Source organism: Danio rerio, chromosome 6 (assembly GCF_052040795.2).
Source record: "Danio rerio strain M-AB ecotype USA chromosome 6, GRCz13ab, whole genome shotgun sequence".
Classification (NCBI taxonomy): domain Eukaryota; kingdom Metazoa; phylum Chordata; class Actinopteri; order Cypriniformes; family Danionidae; genus Danio; species Danio rerio.
The window spans coordinates 18435768-18454317 of NC_141026.1; the positions used below are offsets into that span (position 1 = coordinate 18435768).

The window sequence follows — 18550 nt, forward strand, 5'->3', positions numbered from 1 at the left end:
ATAACATTATACAAAAGCAAATTGTTATGAATGAACTGAAAAAGCCTCCCGAGATGAAGAAGACATAAAAGCAGTGGTTTTTCATACTTATTTAGGCTAGAAAATAATATGATTTGTAATATTTTAATCCTTTAAATTTATTTCCTATATCTATTCTTATTATATCCTATATATATCATTAATATTTAAATTTTTTCATATGTAAAGATATTTGCGTATTGCTCTACATCTTGTGTGTAGGCTATTAAGCAGTGTGTAAGCGAGGCGCAACTCTGCGCTGGAGTTTAGACCGGGTTTGTTTTGGTCTAATGAAAAATTTATTATAGTTTCTCAAAATAGCAACGTGCCAGCAGTGCGCCTCAGAACACCTTCCTTTTCAGACCAGAACGCCTATGGGCGCACATATAAGCGCAAATGCATTTGCTATTTAAACAACGTGGTGCAAAACAGCAAAACAACACTTGAAACTAGAAAATAACATTTGTGCCGCGCCTTGTGCTGCATTGCGCTGCATTGCGCTGGGTGTATGATAGGGCCCTATGTTTTACTTAAGATATGATCTCACTTCCACCAAATTATGGAAATGCTGCAAATCACGAATGAATTGGTCAAACAGTGTATTTATAATCACTAGGGATGCACTGATTCCAATACCAGTATCGGGGTGACACTTAAAATACTCATACTCATATCGTACATGAAAGGCAGATACCACGCACAGATCCCACTCAACAGTAATTTACTACATGGATGTGATTTGTTATCCTACCTGACTTCAATGTCTTAATAATTAGCCTAATGTATTATGTATTTATAGCTTAGTCCTTATAAACAATCCTTTTAAAAATACATTATTATTGAATCTATCGGCTACTGAAGAATAAACCGAACATGAAATATGATCCTTGCATAATGATCACAGCAAAACAAGCTAGCACTCATTTTAATATAAACTATAAATAAAAAAATTAAAGAAATTTTAAGTAATGGAACATTATGTAAAAAATCTAAAGACTACAGGGTAAATAAAAGCACCTCATCAGAGCTGAACATTACTGCGGTCACTGCGCCCGTCTCAGTTTACAGCTTCTGTAAAGATCAGACAGCCTATACAGATCACACAATCTCAATAAATACCATGTAAGTGTATAAACATTTTGATAAGTATTGTTAATAGAATATTTATAACGATATGATTTTGCGTGTGATTATATCGATACTTGCAGTGAGCTCTCACGGGCACGCTCTCTCTCACCAGTGACAGTTGACATGCGCTGCATAAGGGCGCTATACACACCACGCAGCATACACTGGCGAGATGACAAGTGCTGAACTCCAAGGGACCAGTTTTACTTGTTGCCGATTTGTGTGTTGTTCCTTTTTTTAAAAGGCCTTTTATTTTTAGAATCTCTCAAGTTAATAATGGCTATCGGGTCACATAATCTCCCTCAGAGATATTTGAGCTCAATAACGTGGTGCGCAGTATGACTATTGACCAACAACGCCCTGTAAGTGTAGGCCTACAGCTCTGGTGTGTTATGAATTGCATGTTTTAAATGACAGCGAGACATGCTACATATAGTTTTTCATGTAAAATATACATTCTAACCCAGTACACAGTAAAATAATATTTTTTAAATGGCTTGCCTATTGGCAGCGTATATAACCATTAAGCTTAAATAGACTAAACACATTTTAATTAATATTAAAACACATTAATACAAACTAGCCACCCTTTGTATATTTTTTAGCAAACGAAAAATGCAATGAATTGTTTATTTTGGTTTTCTTTTTATCAAAATTAATATAATTATTAGGCTACACAACTTCTACATAACATTGGCTCTGATTGCGTTTTTACAGATATCCTATAGGTAGACTTTTTGGGTCAAAGGTATTTATGCCTGTTCATTTCAGTGCTGTATTTGACAGATTTCGCAAAGGCTTCAGCTGTTCTACCTGTCAGCTGGTACCAGCCTCAGTTTTGCGACATGACTTGTGTGGTGTCTACGCATCAGTGTCTGGATGACAGCGAGAGAGAGAGATGAGATCAGACCTCAGATTCAATGTGTGGCCGCACGTCACAGTTACTTTACTGCAATTTTTGAATATTGGCTCATCTAAATTAACTTTTCATTAGATTAAAGCTGAAATATTGCCAGAGAGACAAAGTTACTTTTAGTTTTGAAAAAGGGCAGCTTCAGTGATAAAAAAAAAAAACGCACACACGCAGGATACACTCTATTCATTATTGATTTTTTAAATTTTAAACGCATAATAATCAAATGCAAAAAAAAACAGCTGAACTTCGGAAAAAAGTGGCTTTGTTTGATCTGCAGTTGGCTTGTCAGTGGCGCGGCATTGCTAAATCACTCGTTTTAATGAAAATAAGATTAATTATTATTAAACATTGTGAGATGATGGTGGCGTGATTTTTAAAATGAGAGTATGCGTTGAGTATTTATGGCTATTGATCTTATCTAGCCGTGACCCACCTATAGTTAAACTTAAAGTATAGCATCAAGTATAGCCTACTTTATACCTGACCTGCGGATTAACGGCAGGACTCGTGAATATGAAAGAATCGCACATAACAGGGTTTTATGCTTCCCGAATATGCAGTGTAAGAGAGTGACTCCATAAGGTATAGTACACTGCACACACTTTATGTAATGTGTGAAGGCGTGGAGGGATGTCAGCGCAAGGATAACTCATCATTTAAATGTCCACAGTTAATCTTTAATAGATAAGGTCTGGATTTGCAGGGTTATCAACAATGTGTGTATATTTTTGGCTTGGAAAAGCCTTCTCTTAAAGATTTTTGTGGTTATCCTTGCAACAAGCAAAAAATTAAAAATAAAGAAATAAAGAAATAAACTTCATCGAAACCAAATCTATTGATATCGGTCCTCGGTATCGGCTAGAACATAAATTAAAATACTCGTACTCGTATTGGTTTGTAAAAAAAGTGGTATCGGTGCATCCCTAATAATCACTCAGTTTTCTAAAACACATACTGTAAATGACGCACTGTAAGCCGATCTAATCTCTAATTGAAATATGTGATTGTGAATCATATATTAAAAATACAAGTTAATGTTTAGATTTCAAGGGGGAGAAACCAGGAAATATTTTGTAAATCGATCTCGCACTTCCTAACCCCTCTGGCCGTGGATGACTGACCAGGTCCTGTGGCAGACACAGCAGATATTAGAGAGGAAACACTACGTTTCAGCTAAGTAATATTTTTACTTGAACTATTTTTAAGATATCAATGCCTGATTTGTAGTTAAACCCATGTAATCTGTGTGTGGATATATTTAATCCACATTGTTGGTGATAATGTTTTAGCTGTTAGCTGTAGGAGAACAGATTCATGGCCACATAACACTGGGTCAGTTGTAAGAATAAAAGCTAATAACTTGCTCGTAACGTCAGTGAAATGTTTCCACCAACCTCAAGCAGATTCAAAAATGTCTTTATATGATTTAATTTCAGTATTCCTATAGCTCTTTAAAGAGAAAGTCAAAAGTAGTTTGAGCTCAGTGTTTGAACTCTGTGGGCTCATGAAGCCTGCAAACACAAATAGTGTTCAATTGTTGAATCTGATGCACATTTTATTCAGCTTTGAAACACAGAGACACAAATTATATTGAAAGCTCAATGCTGAATAAAAAGCTTTCAAATCTATTTTTTGGTTTTAATTCTTATTTTATAATGTTTCATCTCACCCCGGTGGAAATCATCATTTACATCTCACCACAGGGTGTGTTACAACTAACCCAAACTGTGGGCTGAATTGTAACATTTCACTCCTCCTGTTTGAAACTAAAAAGGGTTCACGATTTCTGTATGCGCTGAACATTAACTTATATGCAATTTAATACCAGACACTTGTAAAGTAAGATCTTAAAGATCTGTAGAGAAATATAATAGAAGCACAGCTGTCCCTGGTCTCCCCCATTCAAATATATCATATGTACATGCAATTTGGTTTGTATATGATATGAATATGATGACATAAATTTATAAGGCCCGAGCTACATTTCCAGGTTTTGATGAATATAGGCTCCAATATGCTAATACTTTACCTTTAAGTACAGCATTTATTTATTTTTTTATTTTTTACGAATGGTAATGATTTTAATTAACTTAATTTAAACACATTTTATATAAGCATAGGTCGTACTTCGAGAGACAAATTCTTTCTAAAGTGAAAAGGTTTGAGAACCACTTATCTATACTTAACAACACCCCTTTCATCCTGGAAGGACTTCCATCGATGCAGCCGTCCATCTGTTTTTCCATTTCCAGTCGTTGCTGTGGTGTGTAATTTCCCTTTTTTTTCATGTGGTCCCTTCTGATCTGCAAAATACAATTAAAAAAGATGTCAAGTCCTTAATTAAACTTAATACCATTTTTTGAAGGTTTCATCTACCATTGTCTCCAGTCTGATTCTGTTCTAATATTTTGCAGCTATAAGTAAATCCTCTACTAGATGACAATCTATGAACTTAGAATAAATAAATGTGTTACAATAATTAGTAAAGCTGTAAATAAAAGAAATAACAATCAAAAGCTACAAATGTTGAACAGGCCGACGACATAAATTACAATTAAATAAAACAGTAAATAAATACAGCAGTAATATGGAATATGTGTTAAAGCTGACAGCATACAAATACATTATAACAGATCAATTAATCTGATGATATAACGAATAACAATCTGCAAATGTTAAATAGCAATATACAAATGAAGCATATAAACAAACAAAAATGTTTTATCTATCGGTTTACCAACTTGACAACATAACAAAAATCATTCTACGATAATGAATAAGCTGCTAAAGAAGACAACAGAATACACAAACTAGAAAAATAGATATATTCAAATGCCTAAAATTGACAAGTCGCCAAAATAAGTTAAGAAGGCAATCTCACATTCCAACCAACATTCAGTACAATCCACAGTCTAACTAGACAGAGAAATAATAAAATCTTTGTCCGTCACCAAAAGCACGTAGAAACAACCAAATATAACAACTTAAAATGATACTTTTAGAAAGATCTTTACATACCGCTAATGTCAGCGATGGTCAGACACTTAATGCAGCTCACACTTTCTCAACGTCATCGACGGCTTTTCGAACACATTCTTTTTTAGAACGTCACTGATTATAGTAACCACAGCAACGCCACCGCGCCACCAAATGCAATTACCCTGATTAAACGTGCAGTGCATGATTTCCGTGAAGCACTGTAGAATATAATAATAATAATAATAATTATGTTAGGATTTGGGTCCCTGTAACACCATCTTTTAAGTATATAAGCAATGGCAATTTAATCATATCTTAATGTTAAAACGACTTCCATTATAAAATCAATATGTGGACCTTTTTGGATTCCTGGGAGCTAATTAAAAATGTAATCCAGGAAAGAATGAGAACCATTGTTGTTGTTTACGTCCCTCAATCGGTATCTAAGCTGTGTCTCTAATTTATATTTATTTATGTGTGTGTGTGTGTGTGTAAATACAGTTTAAGTCACCAGAGAACAATATAGTCACAACTTATAGACCATTTGTGTTGATATAACAGTAAATAAGCGTTTAACCTTTGAATAAATTGCAAACAGCATACATGTTCTACATTGCAAATAATCAAACAAAGGACACAATAAATAACAAAAAACATTTATTGATTAAACAAGTATTAAACAAATAATAATAAAATTGAATACGTTGTACTACTCAAGAATTAAAAATTTCAATAAAGCAATAACAATGAAGCTGCAGAATAATGACACATTATAAACAAATTTAAGTAAAAAGGAAGATTTTTTAAAAATTCTGAAATTGCACATGCACAAAAGTTTCCAAATAGACTGTAAAAAAAAAAGCTTAGAAACTGCACAAAATTAAAAAAAAGGAAACAACTTAAAATACCCATGTAAAAATCTATAAAATTGCACAAGACATCTTAAAACAGCTATTTTTTTTTATAAAAAACCTGAACAGAAACCAGTTTAAGAAATAGCAAATATAGTATAATATATATATATATATATATATATATATATATATATATATATATATATATATATATATATATATATATATATATATATGTTTGTATATATAAAGAAATAGCATGAATATATATAGCTAATATATATGAATATAGCATGAATATACTTTCTCTATATATAGAGAGAAAGTGAAAGAAACAAATTGCCCAAGTATCAGGGAACATCTTAATACACTTAAAATGTTGTTATAAAATAAAATAATTTAAAAAAATAAAGTGATTTAGACATTTGACACATTAGCTGCTCTCTTTCCTTCCTTCCATCAACCCTATCAGGAGCAAGTTGTAGCCACCTTGTGATGTATTTCTCCACCTCTTCATCAGTGGCGCTGTTGGTATGGACATTTGTCCTCACTGCATCTGTGATTAAAAGATAAACAGATGATTTGTTGTGAACAAGTACAAATGTTAATCGAAAAAAAAAAACTGATTCATATTTGCTCTCACATAAGTACAACCTAAATGGGACTTAAAATCACATAATATAAAGATTCTTTTTTCCTCTGGTTAATGATTTAAATACACATTCTGCATAAAAGGTATTTTGGCACAGATGAATAACAGCCTCTAAATGTATTGAAATGTATATTTAAAATCAACTTACTGACTACGACAGTCCTTAGGGTGAGTGCACGAAAAGCCACTTTTTGGTTTGCCCCACTCCAGTTCATTTGTTTAGCCAAGGAGTTGACCAAAAGCTTTCCTAGGATACGCCACACTGCTTCTTTAGTGGAAAACCTACCAATAAGTAAAATAAACTAACAAACAAAAAATAAATTAAAATAAAAAAAAAATACAAAAGAGCTTGAACTTACCACTTTCTTCCTTTGTTCGGGCTGCTCCTTTAGTTGATGTTCAAGCTTTTCTAAATCAAATAAATTGGACAAAGGAAGGTCAAATGTGCTTGCATCTGGAGTTTCATCCCGCTGCAGAGTACTGCTTTGTTTTTGCTGATTTTTGAGAATCAGGTCCAGTTGCTGCTTTATGACCTCTTGTGATTTTATAAGTTCAGTCAGTAATGCTAAAAAACACAAATAATGAATTAGTATAACATCTCATATATCTCAACAGTGGGATAGATACTGCTGTTGTTCTCTAGTTAATCTTTACTTTCTAGCTGCATTAAGCCTTTACAAATGTACTGATGTTTTGAATTCTAACAAAGACATGACGAGTTGCAATAAGTTCTGTCTTGATCTCCAACTGCACTGGAACAAGGACTGTAAATGTTCCTAGGGGTACTGGAACGTAAAGTAACTGTGCATCTTGATGGTGTTCTTAAGGATTCTGCCATAGTCATTGGTGGTGATGGATACATTTACAACACACAACATTTTAGTACAGTGCCAAGTTTTTACGCAGCGGATGCCCTTCCAGCCGCAACCCATCTCTGGGAAACATCCACACACACATTCACACACACACTCCGGACAATTTAGCCTACCCAATTCACCTGTACCTCATGTCTTTGGACTGTAGGGGAAACTGGAGCACCCGGAGGAAACCCACACAAAGGCAGGGAGAACATGCAAACTCCACACAGAAACCCCAACTGAGCCGAGGTTCGAACCAGCGACCTTCTTGCAGTGAGGCGACAGCACTACCTACTGCGCCACTGCCTCGCCTGCCTAGCATGATGATTAGTCATTTTCTTAAAAAAATGTAAATACTTTTTTAGGATTTGCCATTTCCTGCAAAATGAAACAAGAAATAATTTGATGACACCTCAAACTTCAGATGCTCATCACATCTGCTGACCAATCAAATGCTCTTCTGGTATTTGATATGTCCCACCCCATTCAAGATGCTGAAATTGGCCATTGTCTTCCTGTTTCAGAATAAAACTGCACATTTTAAAGCATTGCACATTACCGACCCAGTGTTTAAAGTGTAGATAAGACTGCTCAATATGAGTAATGCTGTATGTGATGCCTGATATTATAAATTCCCTTAATTGATCATCATTTATTGACGACTCATCAACCTCTATAACCATGAAATGTGTCAGGAGGTGAGTACGTTTTATTCTGGAAGTGAACTAATCATTTAAAGGGCACCTATTATTCACTTATTTTATTTTTGGTGTCCCCAGAATGTGTCTGTGAAATTTTAGCTTTAAATACTCTACATATCTTTATTTATATACATTGTTTTTTGTTTTAAACTGTTGAAAATGTCAGTTGTTTTGTCAGATTAAAAAGTGTTGTTTCTGTGTATGTTCCTTAAATACAAATGAGTTGTTTCTCTGTGCCTCGTATTGGAAATAAAGTAGTGTTTAGACATGTCAACTACTGGTCCACAATGACAGGCAATCACCCAGACACTGATGAAGCAGAGACCCAGTCTGAAATAACAATGTTACGGGACCTACAGTATTATGCCCCTTTTTACAAGATCTAAAATACTGTAAGTCTCTGATGACCCTGGGGTGTGTATGTGACGTTTCAGCTCAAAATACCATACAAAATTATTTTATAACTCTTTGAAACTGCCCCTTAAAGGTCTCTATTTTATCAATCTAAGCATAAAGTCTAAAGTGCATGGAACAAAACCATTAAGGGCATGTCTGAATAAACTTTTGCTATTTTAAGGACAGGAAAATATGTTCTGTGCTCTGGCGCATGGTCCGACAGGGTTGTGCTTATTCTTTTCATGAGTTATGGGTGTGTTTTCAGCAAAATGTGCATTAAACCAATCAGAGTCTCATCTTTAGCCGTATGTTCACACCGAAAGCGGCGACAGCGCCAAAGTCGCCGGAATTCATTCATTTTCAATGAGAGCCGGCGTCGAGGAATAGTGCAGAGCGCCTTCACCGGTGTGGGCGTCGAAGAGAGTTGAAATCAAGTTAACTTTTTGGTAATGAGCTATGATGTGGTTCGGCAGCAAGCAATCAGAATGTAGAAGTCCGCCGCTCGAGAGCAGTCCAGAGAACACAGTCAAAGTGAACTTTGGTTGTTTCCACGGGTTTGATTATTGCGGTCACCGGATTTCCAATTATTTGCAATGTTTTCTCACAGGAACATACATTAAAAAGTTACTGGTGAGTTACTCATGTGAATTAATGTTATATATATTTTTCCTTAAAAAAGCGGGAATCTCAGCACAAAACATTATTGCTGCTTCAGAATATTTCAGACATATGGACACATTAGATAATTAAGTGCAGCAAAGCCACACCACATGCAACTTGATCTTCCATTGTTAAATAAATTTGATAAAAAGTGTGCAACATTTTCACGCTTGAAAGCATGTTTTATGTGGGAATGTAACTGATATGCTGCAACGGCCCCTTTAAATACAAGATCAATGTAGCGAATTTTGACGCTCTCGCCGCCAGAGGTAAAGGCAAACAGCGATGTCACCAGGGCGCCCAAAGCGACCTTTGACGCTCTTGATGCTTTCGGTGTGAACGTGTAGTAAGAGTCAGCTGTGTTGCACCATGGCTCATTTTCTATATACATGGTGGACTTTGTAAGTGGAAAAACTAAACGCTTCACTAGTGAGAAAACAGTTAGACAGATCATCTGTTCGAGGATAAAGACTGAGCCTCCTCCAGTCGGCCTCTTTAATTTCTCTTTGCTTTGATTTTACTCTTTAACTATAGCTAACGCTCTGCACAGGACTTTAAACCAGCATTCATCTGGTCAATAGCGTGGCCTATTTCAGTTCCTCAAAATAGCAATGCGCCAACAATACGCCTTAACACACCATTTTTACAACATTTTTAGACCAGAACACCCATGAGTCCACAAAGTGGCACAAATGGATTTGCTATTTAAACAACGTGGTGCAAAGCATGAAAATTACAGTTGTGCTGATCTGAAAATAGCAACTAATCACGCCATACACACCTTGCACCTTATTGCGCTGAGTGTGTGATAGGGCCCTTAGGCTTTGATCCTAATTGTGTCATTTTGGTGACTGTTGCTTTGAAGTTAATGTGAAATTAAAATATATTTTTTACATGTCAGTGAGTGACAGAATTTGTCTTTAGAAGATATAAAACTGATATAAGCATCCAAAGCTTGCAGTTTCTTACTTTCGTCTAAATGGATCAATGATTTTTTCCCCATCACCTCATACTTCAGTTTCTCATCAAATCTTGATCATTCAAATGCTCTCTAGTATCTGACATAACCCGCCATTTTCAAGACGCTTCCCATTTGCTTTTCATTTGATGCGCTTGAGCTCAACCACCCTCACTGGCAGAGCTGTGATATGTGATATTGATATAAATACAATATTGGCTGATTGTTTTTTTTTTTTTTTTCAAAAGGGGAAGAGCTAATCTGTCCCACCCTCTCTCCATGTTTCAGTTGACATTACGTCAAACATAGAATAAAAATGCTGAATTGAATCATCCAACTATGATGGAAAGACATTTACTGAAATAAATTCCAACATGCGCATCAAAGAAATTCATGTGATTTTGTTTTAACAGATTATGTGATAACTAGGAGTGATGGTACAGCATTAGGTAAACAAGTGGACCGACCACAATGTAGAGCATCTGACATGTTGTTTTGGCCATTCTAAAATCATTCAGCCAAAGTTCATCCTCAGACTGGTTCAGTATTATTATCTCCAGGCGCAAGTCCTTTATTATATAAGAGAAAGGACCACAGTGTTTTCTCCTACCACAGCAAATTCCATTTTTCTTTTTAATATTTGGTGCCGGTTTATCAGGAAGTGACCAGTTTTGTTCTCTTAGATGGAAACAGTGCTTTATTCATAAATGTCTTATGCAATATTCCAGTTTTGTGGATAAATCTCTTTGGATGGTAACACAGCTAATGATAACTAGGTGTAAGTCTTCTTGCCGAACACACACTTGTCATCGTGGCTTTAATGTCCTTAGGAGACATCCAAATTCCAACTGCGCCAAGTAAATTAAATAAGTAAACTGACCCAAGTGTTTCTAATCCCGCTGAGAGTGGACTGATGGATGTTGAGACAATCCCTCAGATCCTGCTCTTTCTGACCAGCGACAGGTAAACCAGGAACAGGAACCATTGGTCAATCAGTGGAAGGCATTGGCTCTGGTGCGGAGCAGGAGTCTTCATGACAAAAATGATGATCATTACCTGGTAAAGTTAACAGACATTAACATCTCTGGTGTATTTTGTAAATAAAACATGACTTCAGATGAACAACAAATTCCACTGTATCTCACATTTCACAGTTTTATGGTCAAACCTTATTAATATCATTATAAACATTTCTCAAGTAACATCTTATCATAAAATATATCCCAAGTAAATAACTCAAAAATGAAATTACAAACATGTAAACACTTTAAGGAAATAAACAGTTGTTTTCCCCTTTAAAATACAAATATTACATTTCTTGTATAAATATATGTATGAATAAACTGTGATCCTTTTTGTTGAAAATATAAAGTAGTGATGAACAATATATTGTTTGAGCATCGATATCCCAATGTGTGTATTTGCAATGGTCACATTGCAGGATTAATTTTAATAATGATTAAAAGATAAAGATATTATTAAATTTGACATTATTTATCCAATGATCACCATGTTATTTTACATTTGATTGTTTTGTTTCTGTACTTGAATACTGTTCCACTCCCCAGAAAAGCATAAAGCACTGTTTATTTATTTATTATTGCTTGTAATTTGTTATAATTTATGCAGATGAACTGCATAGAAAAAGTCTTGTTCATCCAAGTCGATTTAAATTAATTAAAGCTTTCCAAATATAGCTATTCAAATCATCTGGTGAAATTATATTCCTATCGCAATGTATATCGCAGCAAAAAAAAAAAAAAATGCAATGTCAGATTTTTCCAATATCGAGCAGCCCTAATATAAAGCAATTGACAACACTGCCAGAGAGTCTTTCTCAGCCTTACGCATGCTAGACGTGAGCTAACTACACCTACATTTCGAAATATAAACAGAATAGAAAACTCTTTTTCAGTACACATTTGATTCCACGGTAATGATGTATACATCATACCATCCAGCCCCACTGCATTTATTTATTGCCATATTTATAGCAGAAATAATACCTGGTCATTTATGTCATGGAAACACATATGTATATTTATTATCAGTGTGTTACTGAAATGCAACATGATTATTTATTAACTGTACTCTGTTAGCCCTTACTGTAGTTTATTATAAAGCAGATGTTTGTAAACATGCTTTGTAACCCTTGTGATGAACTGATCAAAGTAACAAATTGTAAACATTTGGAGTAAGATATTGTAACTGAATGTTTAGTGTTAGAATGGTTTTCTATGGGAAAGTGCAAAGCATGTAGTTTAGCATCTTGTGCTTGTATTCTAGCAACACTTATTTGCTGTTTAAAGCATGTATTATATCAATAAATAATTTGATCTGTGTTTCCATTTCTCTTAAAGGATCATACTGATAGTGAGTGAGTCTCTGTTAATTTTAAAGTCCCCGTTAACTTATGACAAAATTAACCGTATGATTTTGTTAGCTCACATTGCTAGTGTTGTGGTGAACTATTTATCTGTGCATGTCATTAAAAAACAAAACTTGTTTGCCCTTATAATCTTAATTGAAATACAAAAATGCACTTCCTGTTTGTTTTTCTGTTAAATTGTCAGATTACGTATATCTTAGGAATTGGGCATGACTAACATATTTAACCACGCTGCTCCAACTGTCAGTTTTGACACTAAGCAGAAATGGTGAGCAGGAGGTGTCTGTTAGGTTGTAATATCTTTGGCCAAACACTTTTCCCAATCTTACTAAATGAAATGCCTACTTTACTACATCCAATCAGCTCGCTGTCATTTAATATTCAGTTTCTCTAAGAACTGCGTCACAATACAAAAAAAAGTCGCAACTTCAAGTTCATGCAGACTTTAAACATTTTGTTTACTGGAGAAGAAAAAAGTTTAAGATTTATATTTTATTGAAAACAGTAAAGACTTTTATTTTTTTTTACTTTTTATTCAATTTTATTGTTCATTTTCTTTGAAAAGGACAGAATTCTTGTACAGAATATAAACAACCATTTTTAATTATGAAAAACATTTAGATTACTCTTGGCTTGTTTTACTCATTTATATTATATATTTGTTTTATTGCATATTCTCATTTTAAAAACACATACTAGTTTACACTCTGAGCTGGTGTGTGTGCATGTGTGTGTGTGTGTGTGTCTTCAGCTCGTACAGCTTCACACAGAGCCTTACAGATGCAGCAGAGGAAGCTCAGGATCAGGATCTGTTCTCCTCAGTTCCTCTGCCCCTCCTGCTCTCCTTCTACAAATCATTGACAGCGTTTATCTACACTGAACCTGACAATGCAACCCAAGCCATGACTGCTGGATTCAGATAAGTGTAATGTCACTGGCCACCTGTGCAGTGCAACCAGGGATGGCTCTCAAGGTCATCTAAACTGGACCGATCAGCCAGTGCTGCACTGAGACACCAGTGAATCAGCTGACGGCACTCTGTTTTAAACAATGTTCAGTCACTGTGTTGCCCCAGCGTGTATATCAATTAAGAAAGATGTATACAAGCATTTAAATATCTACTGACTAATTTAACTTTTCTCTTTCGTCAGATGGGTTCAGGTAGTGCCTCTGTCCTGCTGCGCTTCAGGAGAATTCAGCATCACAAGCAAAATGACCACCTTGTGTCAAATAACATATATTGATCAATCAGCACGGTGGTCAAGGCAGAATCTCAAGCACAACCAATCATTTTAAATGACATGGTGAATCATTTAAAGAAATTTAAATGTTAAGTTCAGAGAACTTACAATATGAATTAAATGTTTGTTGCTGCCTAATGAGTAAGTTAAACACACCTTTGATGCCAAAACTTGGTATTTTTATTAATGAAAAGTTATATTATACGCTTAGGGCCCCAAGAAAGTCTGGAGGCCCACAATAAATACTAATAATGTAATTTCCTGTCATATTTTGTAGGATAAGGCTTTAACAAATACATTTTACCTTAAATAGCATGTGTGCAATTGTGTCCCCCCCACCCCCAATCATGGATCAGTCCAGCAGTCAAATCAGATGAAAATTTAGTTTCAGAAAACAAATAGTTTCTTCATGATTTTTAGTTGTGAACTCATTTTAAGCAAACAAATCTTTTAAAATGTAGAGATTGTGTTAAGATAAAAATATAGAAAGCAAGACAGAGTGCTATAAGATAAAGACAGCTAAATAAATAAGCAAATATGAAAAGTGCTTATTACTGTAAGACTTCCGGGTCTCATGACTCGAATTGCTTAGGGCCCCCAAATCACCTAATCCAGCCCTGCTCATAACAAACAATCATCATGATCACGGTACAAAGTGTAGAGTAAACAATGTTATTAACACTATGAGCTGTATTTGTTAAAATAAATGTTAAATTATTCTGTGTTTCATTAGACAAACTGTTGAGATGATGAAAAACACGCAGTCTTATACGTTTTAGTTAAATTGTGATTCTCTGTGCTGAACATTGCCCCCTTGTGTTTTCCATGATCACTTACTGAGGAGAGACGTGACCCTGCACCACAAAAGCACTTTTTTACTTCTTTTAGTTTGAGCACATGCTTTTTAAAATGATTGAGTTGTTGAAACTTTGACCTACACATGAAAATAAACAAAATGTACATTTTAAATGATTTTCAAAGTTATAATTGTATTCTAACCTGAAACTGAAGATCGTCCTAAAAAGAGATTTATTGCACTATATTGGGATAATTTGCAATTTGATGTGCACAAAAGAAGAAAAACACAGTAGTGTTTACTTTAAATTCTCTTAAAAAGTTAAGTATTTGTATTTTTTTCTAACTTTGAATTGAAGATTATATCAAAAAACTATTCAGCACTCTTTAATAATGAAATTTTGTAGTTCAATGTCCACAAAAACACAAGATTGTTCATTTCAAATTCTCATAGAAACTTTTCTTTTTTACTTAAATTGAAGATCACTCAAAATAAAAAAACATTTGTTAAATATCAGCATGCGTGTATGGACATTTATTGAGTTTATTATCGACAGATCTGTGTTTAAGTAAAACTATTCGGCTAGTTTAGATTTTTATGTTTTAAATTCAGACATCAAATATTGCAAATAAAGGTTTGGTCTAGTTAGTTCAGCACACTACAGACAGCATGATCATATCTGACTGAACAGAGTCTCCTAATTCCTCCAGTGTCTGTGTTCATTCATTCATTTTCCTTCAGCTTAGTCCCTTGATTCATCAGGGGTCGCCACAGGGGAATGAACCGCCAAAATATCCAGCATATGTTTTACACAGCAGATGCCCTTCCAGCTGCAACCCAGTACTGAGAAACATCCACACACTCTCACATGCACAAACACACTGGCCAATTTAGTTTATTCAATTCACATAAACCACATGTCATTGGACTGTGGGGGAAACCCATGCCAACACATGGAGAACATTCAAACTCCACACAGAAATGTCAACTGGCCCTGCTGGTACTTGAACCAGCGACCTTCTTGCTGTGAGGTTACAGTGCTAACCACTGAGTCACTGTGCTGCCCTTGCTTTGAACATTAACATTTCAGTGAAACCAGTAAAGACAAAAAAAACTGCTGTAATTGCGTATAAAATAAATTTATTGTTTATGATTTATTTAACACCTTCCCCTGTTTTTCTCTAAGTGGTCTAGAAACTGTACATTTGTCTACTGTAGACTAGCTTGTGTGTGTGTGTGTGTGTGTGTGTGTGTGTGTGTGTGTGTGTGTGTGTGTCTTCAGCTCGTACAGCTTCACACAGAGCCTCACAGATGCAGCAGAGGAAGCTCAGGATCAGGATCTGTTCTCCTCAGTTCCTCTGCCCCTCCTGCTCTCCTTCTACAAATCATTGACAGCGTTTATCTACACTGAACCTGACAATGCAACCCAAGCCATGACTGCTGGATTCAGATAAGTGTAATGTTACTGGCCACCTGTGCAGTGCAACCAGGGATGGCTCTCAATGTCAGCTAAACTGGGTCGATCAGCCGGTGCTGCACTGAGACACCAGCGAATCAGCTGACGGCACTCTGTTACACACAACACCGTCTTCAGAAACACGCAACAACACACTTCTGCTCGCTCGCCAGGCTATCTCTGAATGTGTCTGAATCTCTTACCTGTTGACAAGCTCCTAGGGAAGGTCAGTCTGCTTCTGGACGTGACCCTCTGTGCGCCTCTGAATGGGAAACGGTCACACAGGATGTTGTAGAGCGTCACTCCTACTGACCAGACTGTAGCTGGAGTCGCATGGTAGCGATGTCTACGAAACCACTCAGGAGGAGCGTATGCAGGAGTGCCTGAGAGACATAAGAAGACCACAAACATCTGCTCAACATGCTCCAGTACAGACAAATTCCCTTTAGTGGATCAGCAGAAGTTCACAAACATCAACAGAACGTTTCCTTCTGTAACTCAAACTCACCAGCAAAGTATTTGTAGGCCGATCGCTTCAGCACATCTCCACAGCCGAAGTCCAGCAGCTTGATGTCCTGGGACTCTGTGGAGATCAGCAGGTTTTCTGGTTTGACGTCCCGGTGCAGGACGCCGCGGCTCTCGCAGTGTCTAAGGGCCGCAATCAGCTGCACCAGCACTTTCTTTGCAAGACGCTCATCCAGACAGCCGTTCTCCTCACAGAAGCTCTGGAGATCTTGGCAAGGATCCGGTCGCTCCAGGATCAGGATGTAGCGCCTGGGACGGTCAAACCAGTCCAGCAGCTGCAGGACACTGGGGCAGGCAGGAGCTGATGTGACACGGGTCATCAATGCCACCTCCAGCGGCAGCCGACCCTGACCATCCTGCAGGACAAACCCTCCATTATATCCAGAACTCAATCAAACACAGCAAACACAACAGATTCACATCAAAACATACAACTTTCAGTCGCTCTGGGGTCCGGTCCTTCGACACGTACTTGATGGCCACCTGCAGACAGGAAAAGCAGAGTAAATCACACCTGCCTGATTGTGACACATGACATTTACTGACAGCAACATTTCTAAAGCATGTCTGAACAAAGGAGGGAAGAAAATCTCTTACTGGCAGTCCATCAGACCTGCGCATCCCAGCAAACACAGAGCCGAATCCACCTCGTCCCAGCAACGGGCCCTTCTGGTACAAGTCTGCAACACAGAAGAGCACAAGAAATGAAGAAAAGAGAGAAAGAGAAAACATGCTGCGGTCTCTTCAATGACAAATCATTTCCTAACTGAGCCATAAGATCTAGAAGATGAGCTGTGCTGACCTCTGCGAGAGCGTTTGGCTGGTCTGCTGGACGAGGTGGACGCCGTTTGCTGGCTGCTGCTCTGCCTTTTCCTCTTGCCGTTCCTCTGGTCTGTGGATGCAGAATCAGCCAAATGTGAAGGCAGAGGAGCCAAAAAACCAGGAAGCTCAGTGGTGCAGTCCCGTGTATCTTCTGTATATCAAGACATTTTTAATGAATCTTTTTTGTTAACTTCTGTAATCCTTTTCATATTAGTCAAACATCATACAGCATCATACAGTGATATACAATGACAAACAAATGAAAGATTAAAAACACTCACCTCCTCTTTCTTCACCCATGTGGGACATGGACAATCTCCTCCAACCTGCAATAAAACAGACAAAAACAGACAAATATGAAAATAAATGTAAAACAAAGTAAAGAAGAAGAAGAAGAAGAAGAAGAAGAAGAAGAAGAAGAAGAAGAAGGAATGAAAAAAAGAGCAACAAAAATGTGTTTAAAAAAATATTCAGAAAAATAACTAAAATAAAGATGATTAGAGAATTTGTGCTCTTTAAAATAAGTCTTTTTCTCTCAGAAATCTCAGGAATCGCACAGAAATGCTCTGCAAAGTCGCCTCGTCTCTCAACCAACAGATTGCGATGGGTTTGATTGTTTTTATATGCGGTCAGAAATCATACAATAACACGCGTTGCTATAGCAACTAATAATGGCGTGACCTTGCGTGCCTGAGATATTTTTTTATTTTCATGAATACAATTCATGCAGTTATTCGATTTCCAAAATCTTAATTATTAATAATAATTAATTAAAAGCTCTTGTTATAAAATTAAATAACTATCATTTTAATAGGCCTATCAGCTTTGAGTAAAACTTGATAGCGTCACCACCGACATTAGCAGCAGAGAAATCTTTAACGAAAATCACACAGAAATTCAAGAATAAAGTTTTTAATAAACATTACCAAACAAACGAGCTCTTCTATAAATGTAACTTACTATAATGAAGAAGTGGACAAAGATGAAATTGTTCTCCATTCGGGAGATCTACAATCATAAACTGTTTTCAGAAAAATTATTGTATTATTTTCTGAGGAACACATTTCTAGGAGTTTATTTACGCTAAATTTCATGTTATTGCCGAATCACGCTGAAGCAGGGCATCAAGAAAGGTCATGTGACTGACGTCCCTGACGTCACTCCTTGCGTAGTGAATGTATGGCCAACGCACAATTTAGGTA

At 36.3% G+C, this 18550-nt stretch overlaps 2 protein-coding genes and 1 long non-coding RNA gene across 8 annotated transcripts in view; 1 reads left to right on the forward strand and 2 right to left on the reverse strand.

The window, feature by feature from the left end:
- The window catches only part of LOC147843449 (uncharacterized), a 186625-nt gene that overhangs the window by 123251 nt on the left and 44824 nt on the right, over positions 1-18550 (forward strand). The gene's annotated exons all lie outside the window — the stretch shown is intronic.
- LOC147843454 (uncharacterized) lies at positions 4099-7533 on the reverse strand. Its single transcript, XM_087257109.1, has 5 exons — positions 7253-7533; positions 6907-7112; positions 6696-6849; positions 6385-6451; positions 4099-4365 (listed from the first exon to the last, which is right to left on the reverse strand). Exons 1-5 carry the CDS (start codon positions 7407-7409, stop codon positions 4347-4349), a joined length of 603 nt encoding a protein of 200 aa, XP_087113235.1. The 5' UTR covers positions 7410-7533; the 3' UTR covers positions 4099-4346.
- On the reverse strand, positions 6907-18492 carry LOC147843455 (serine/threonine-protein kinase pim-3-like). Of its 6 annotated transcripts, XM_087257062.1 has the most exons (9): positions 18309-18453; positions 17630-17674; positions 17329-17499; positions 17124-17206; positions 16959-17009; positions 16510-16882; positions 16205-16384; positions 16019-16114; positions 15685-15923 (listed from the first exon to the last, which is right to left on the reverse strand). In XM_087257062.1, the coding sequence occupies exons 1-9, from the start codon at positions 18364-18366 to the stop codon at positions 15895-15897; spliced, it is 1086 nt and encodes a 361-aa protein (XP_087113188.1). In that variant the 5' UTR covers positions 18367-18453; the 3' UTR covers positions 15685-15894. The 6 variants fall into 6 exon arrangements, 5 of the variants coding, with proteins under 5 accessions (XP_087113189.1, XP_087113192.1, XP_087113188.1 ...); XR_015493460.1 differs by lacking the exons at positions 15685-15923; positions 16019-16114; positions 18309-18453 and adding exons at positions 6907-6956; positions 11000-11175 and having other exon boundaries at positions 17630-17943; XM_087257063.1 differs by lacking the exons at positions 15685-15923; positions 16019-16114 and adding an exon at positions 8253-11175 and having other exon boundaries at positions 18309-18492.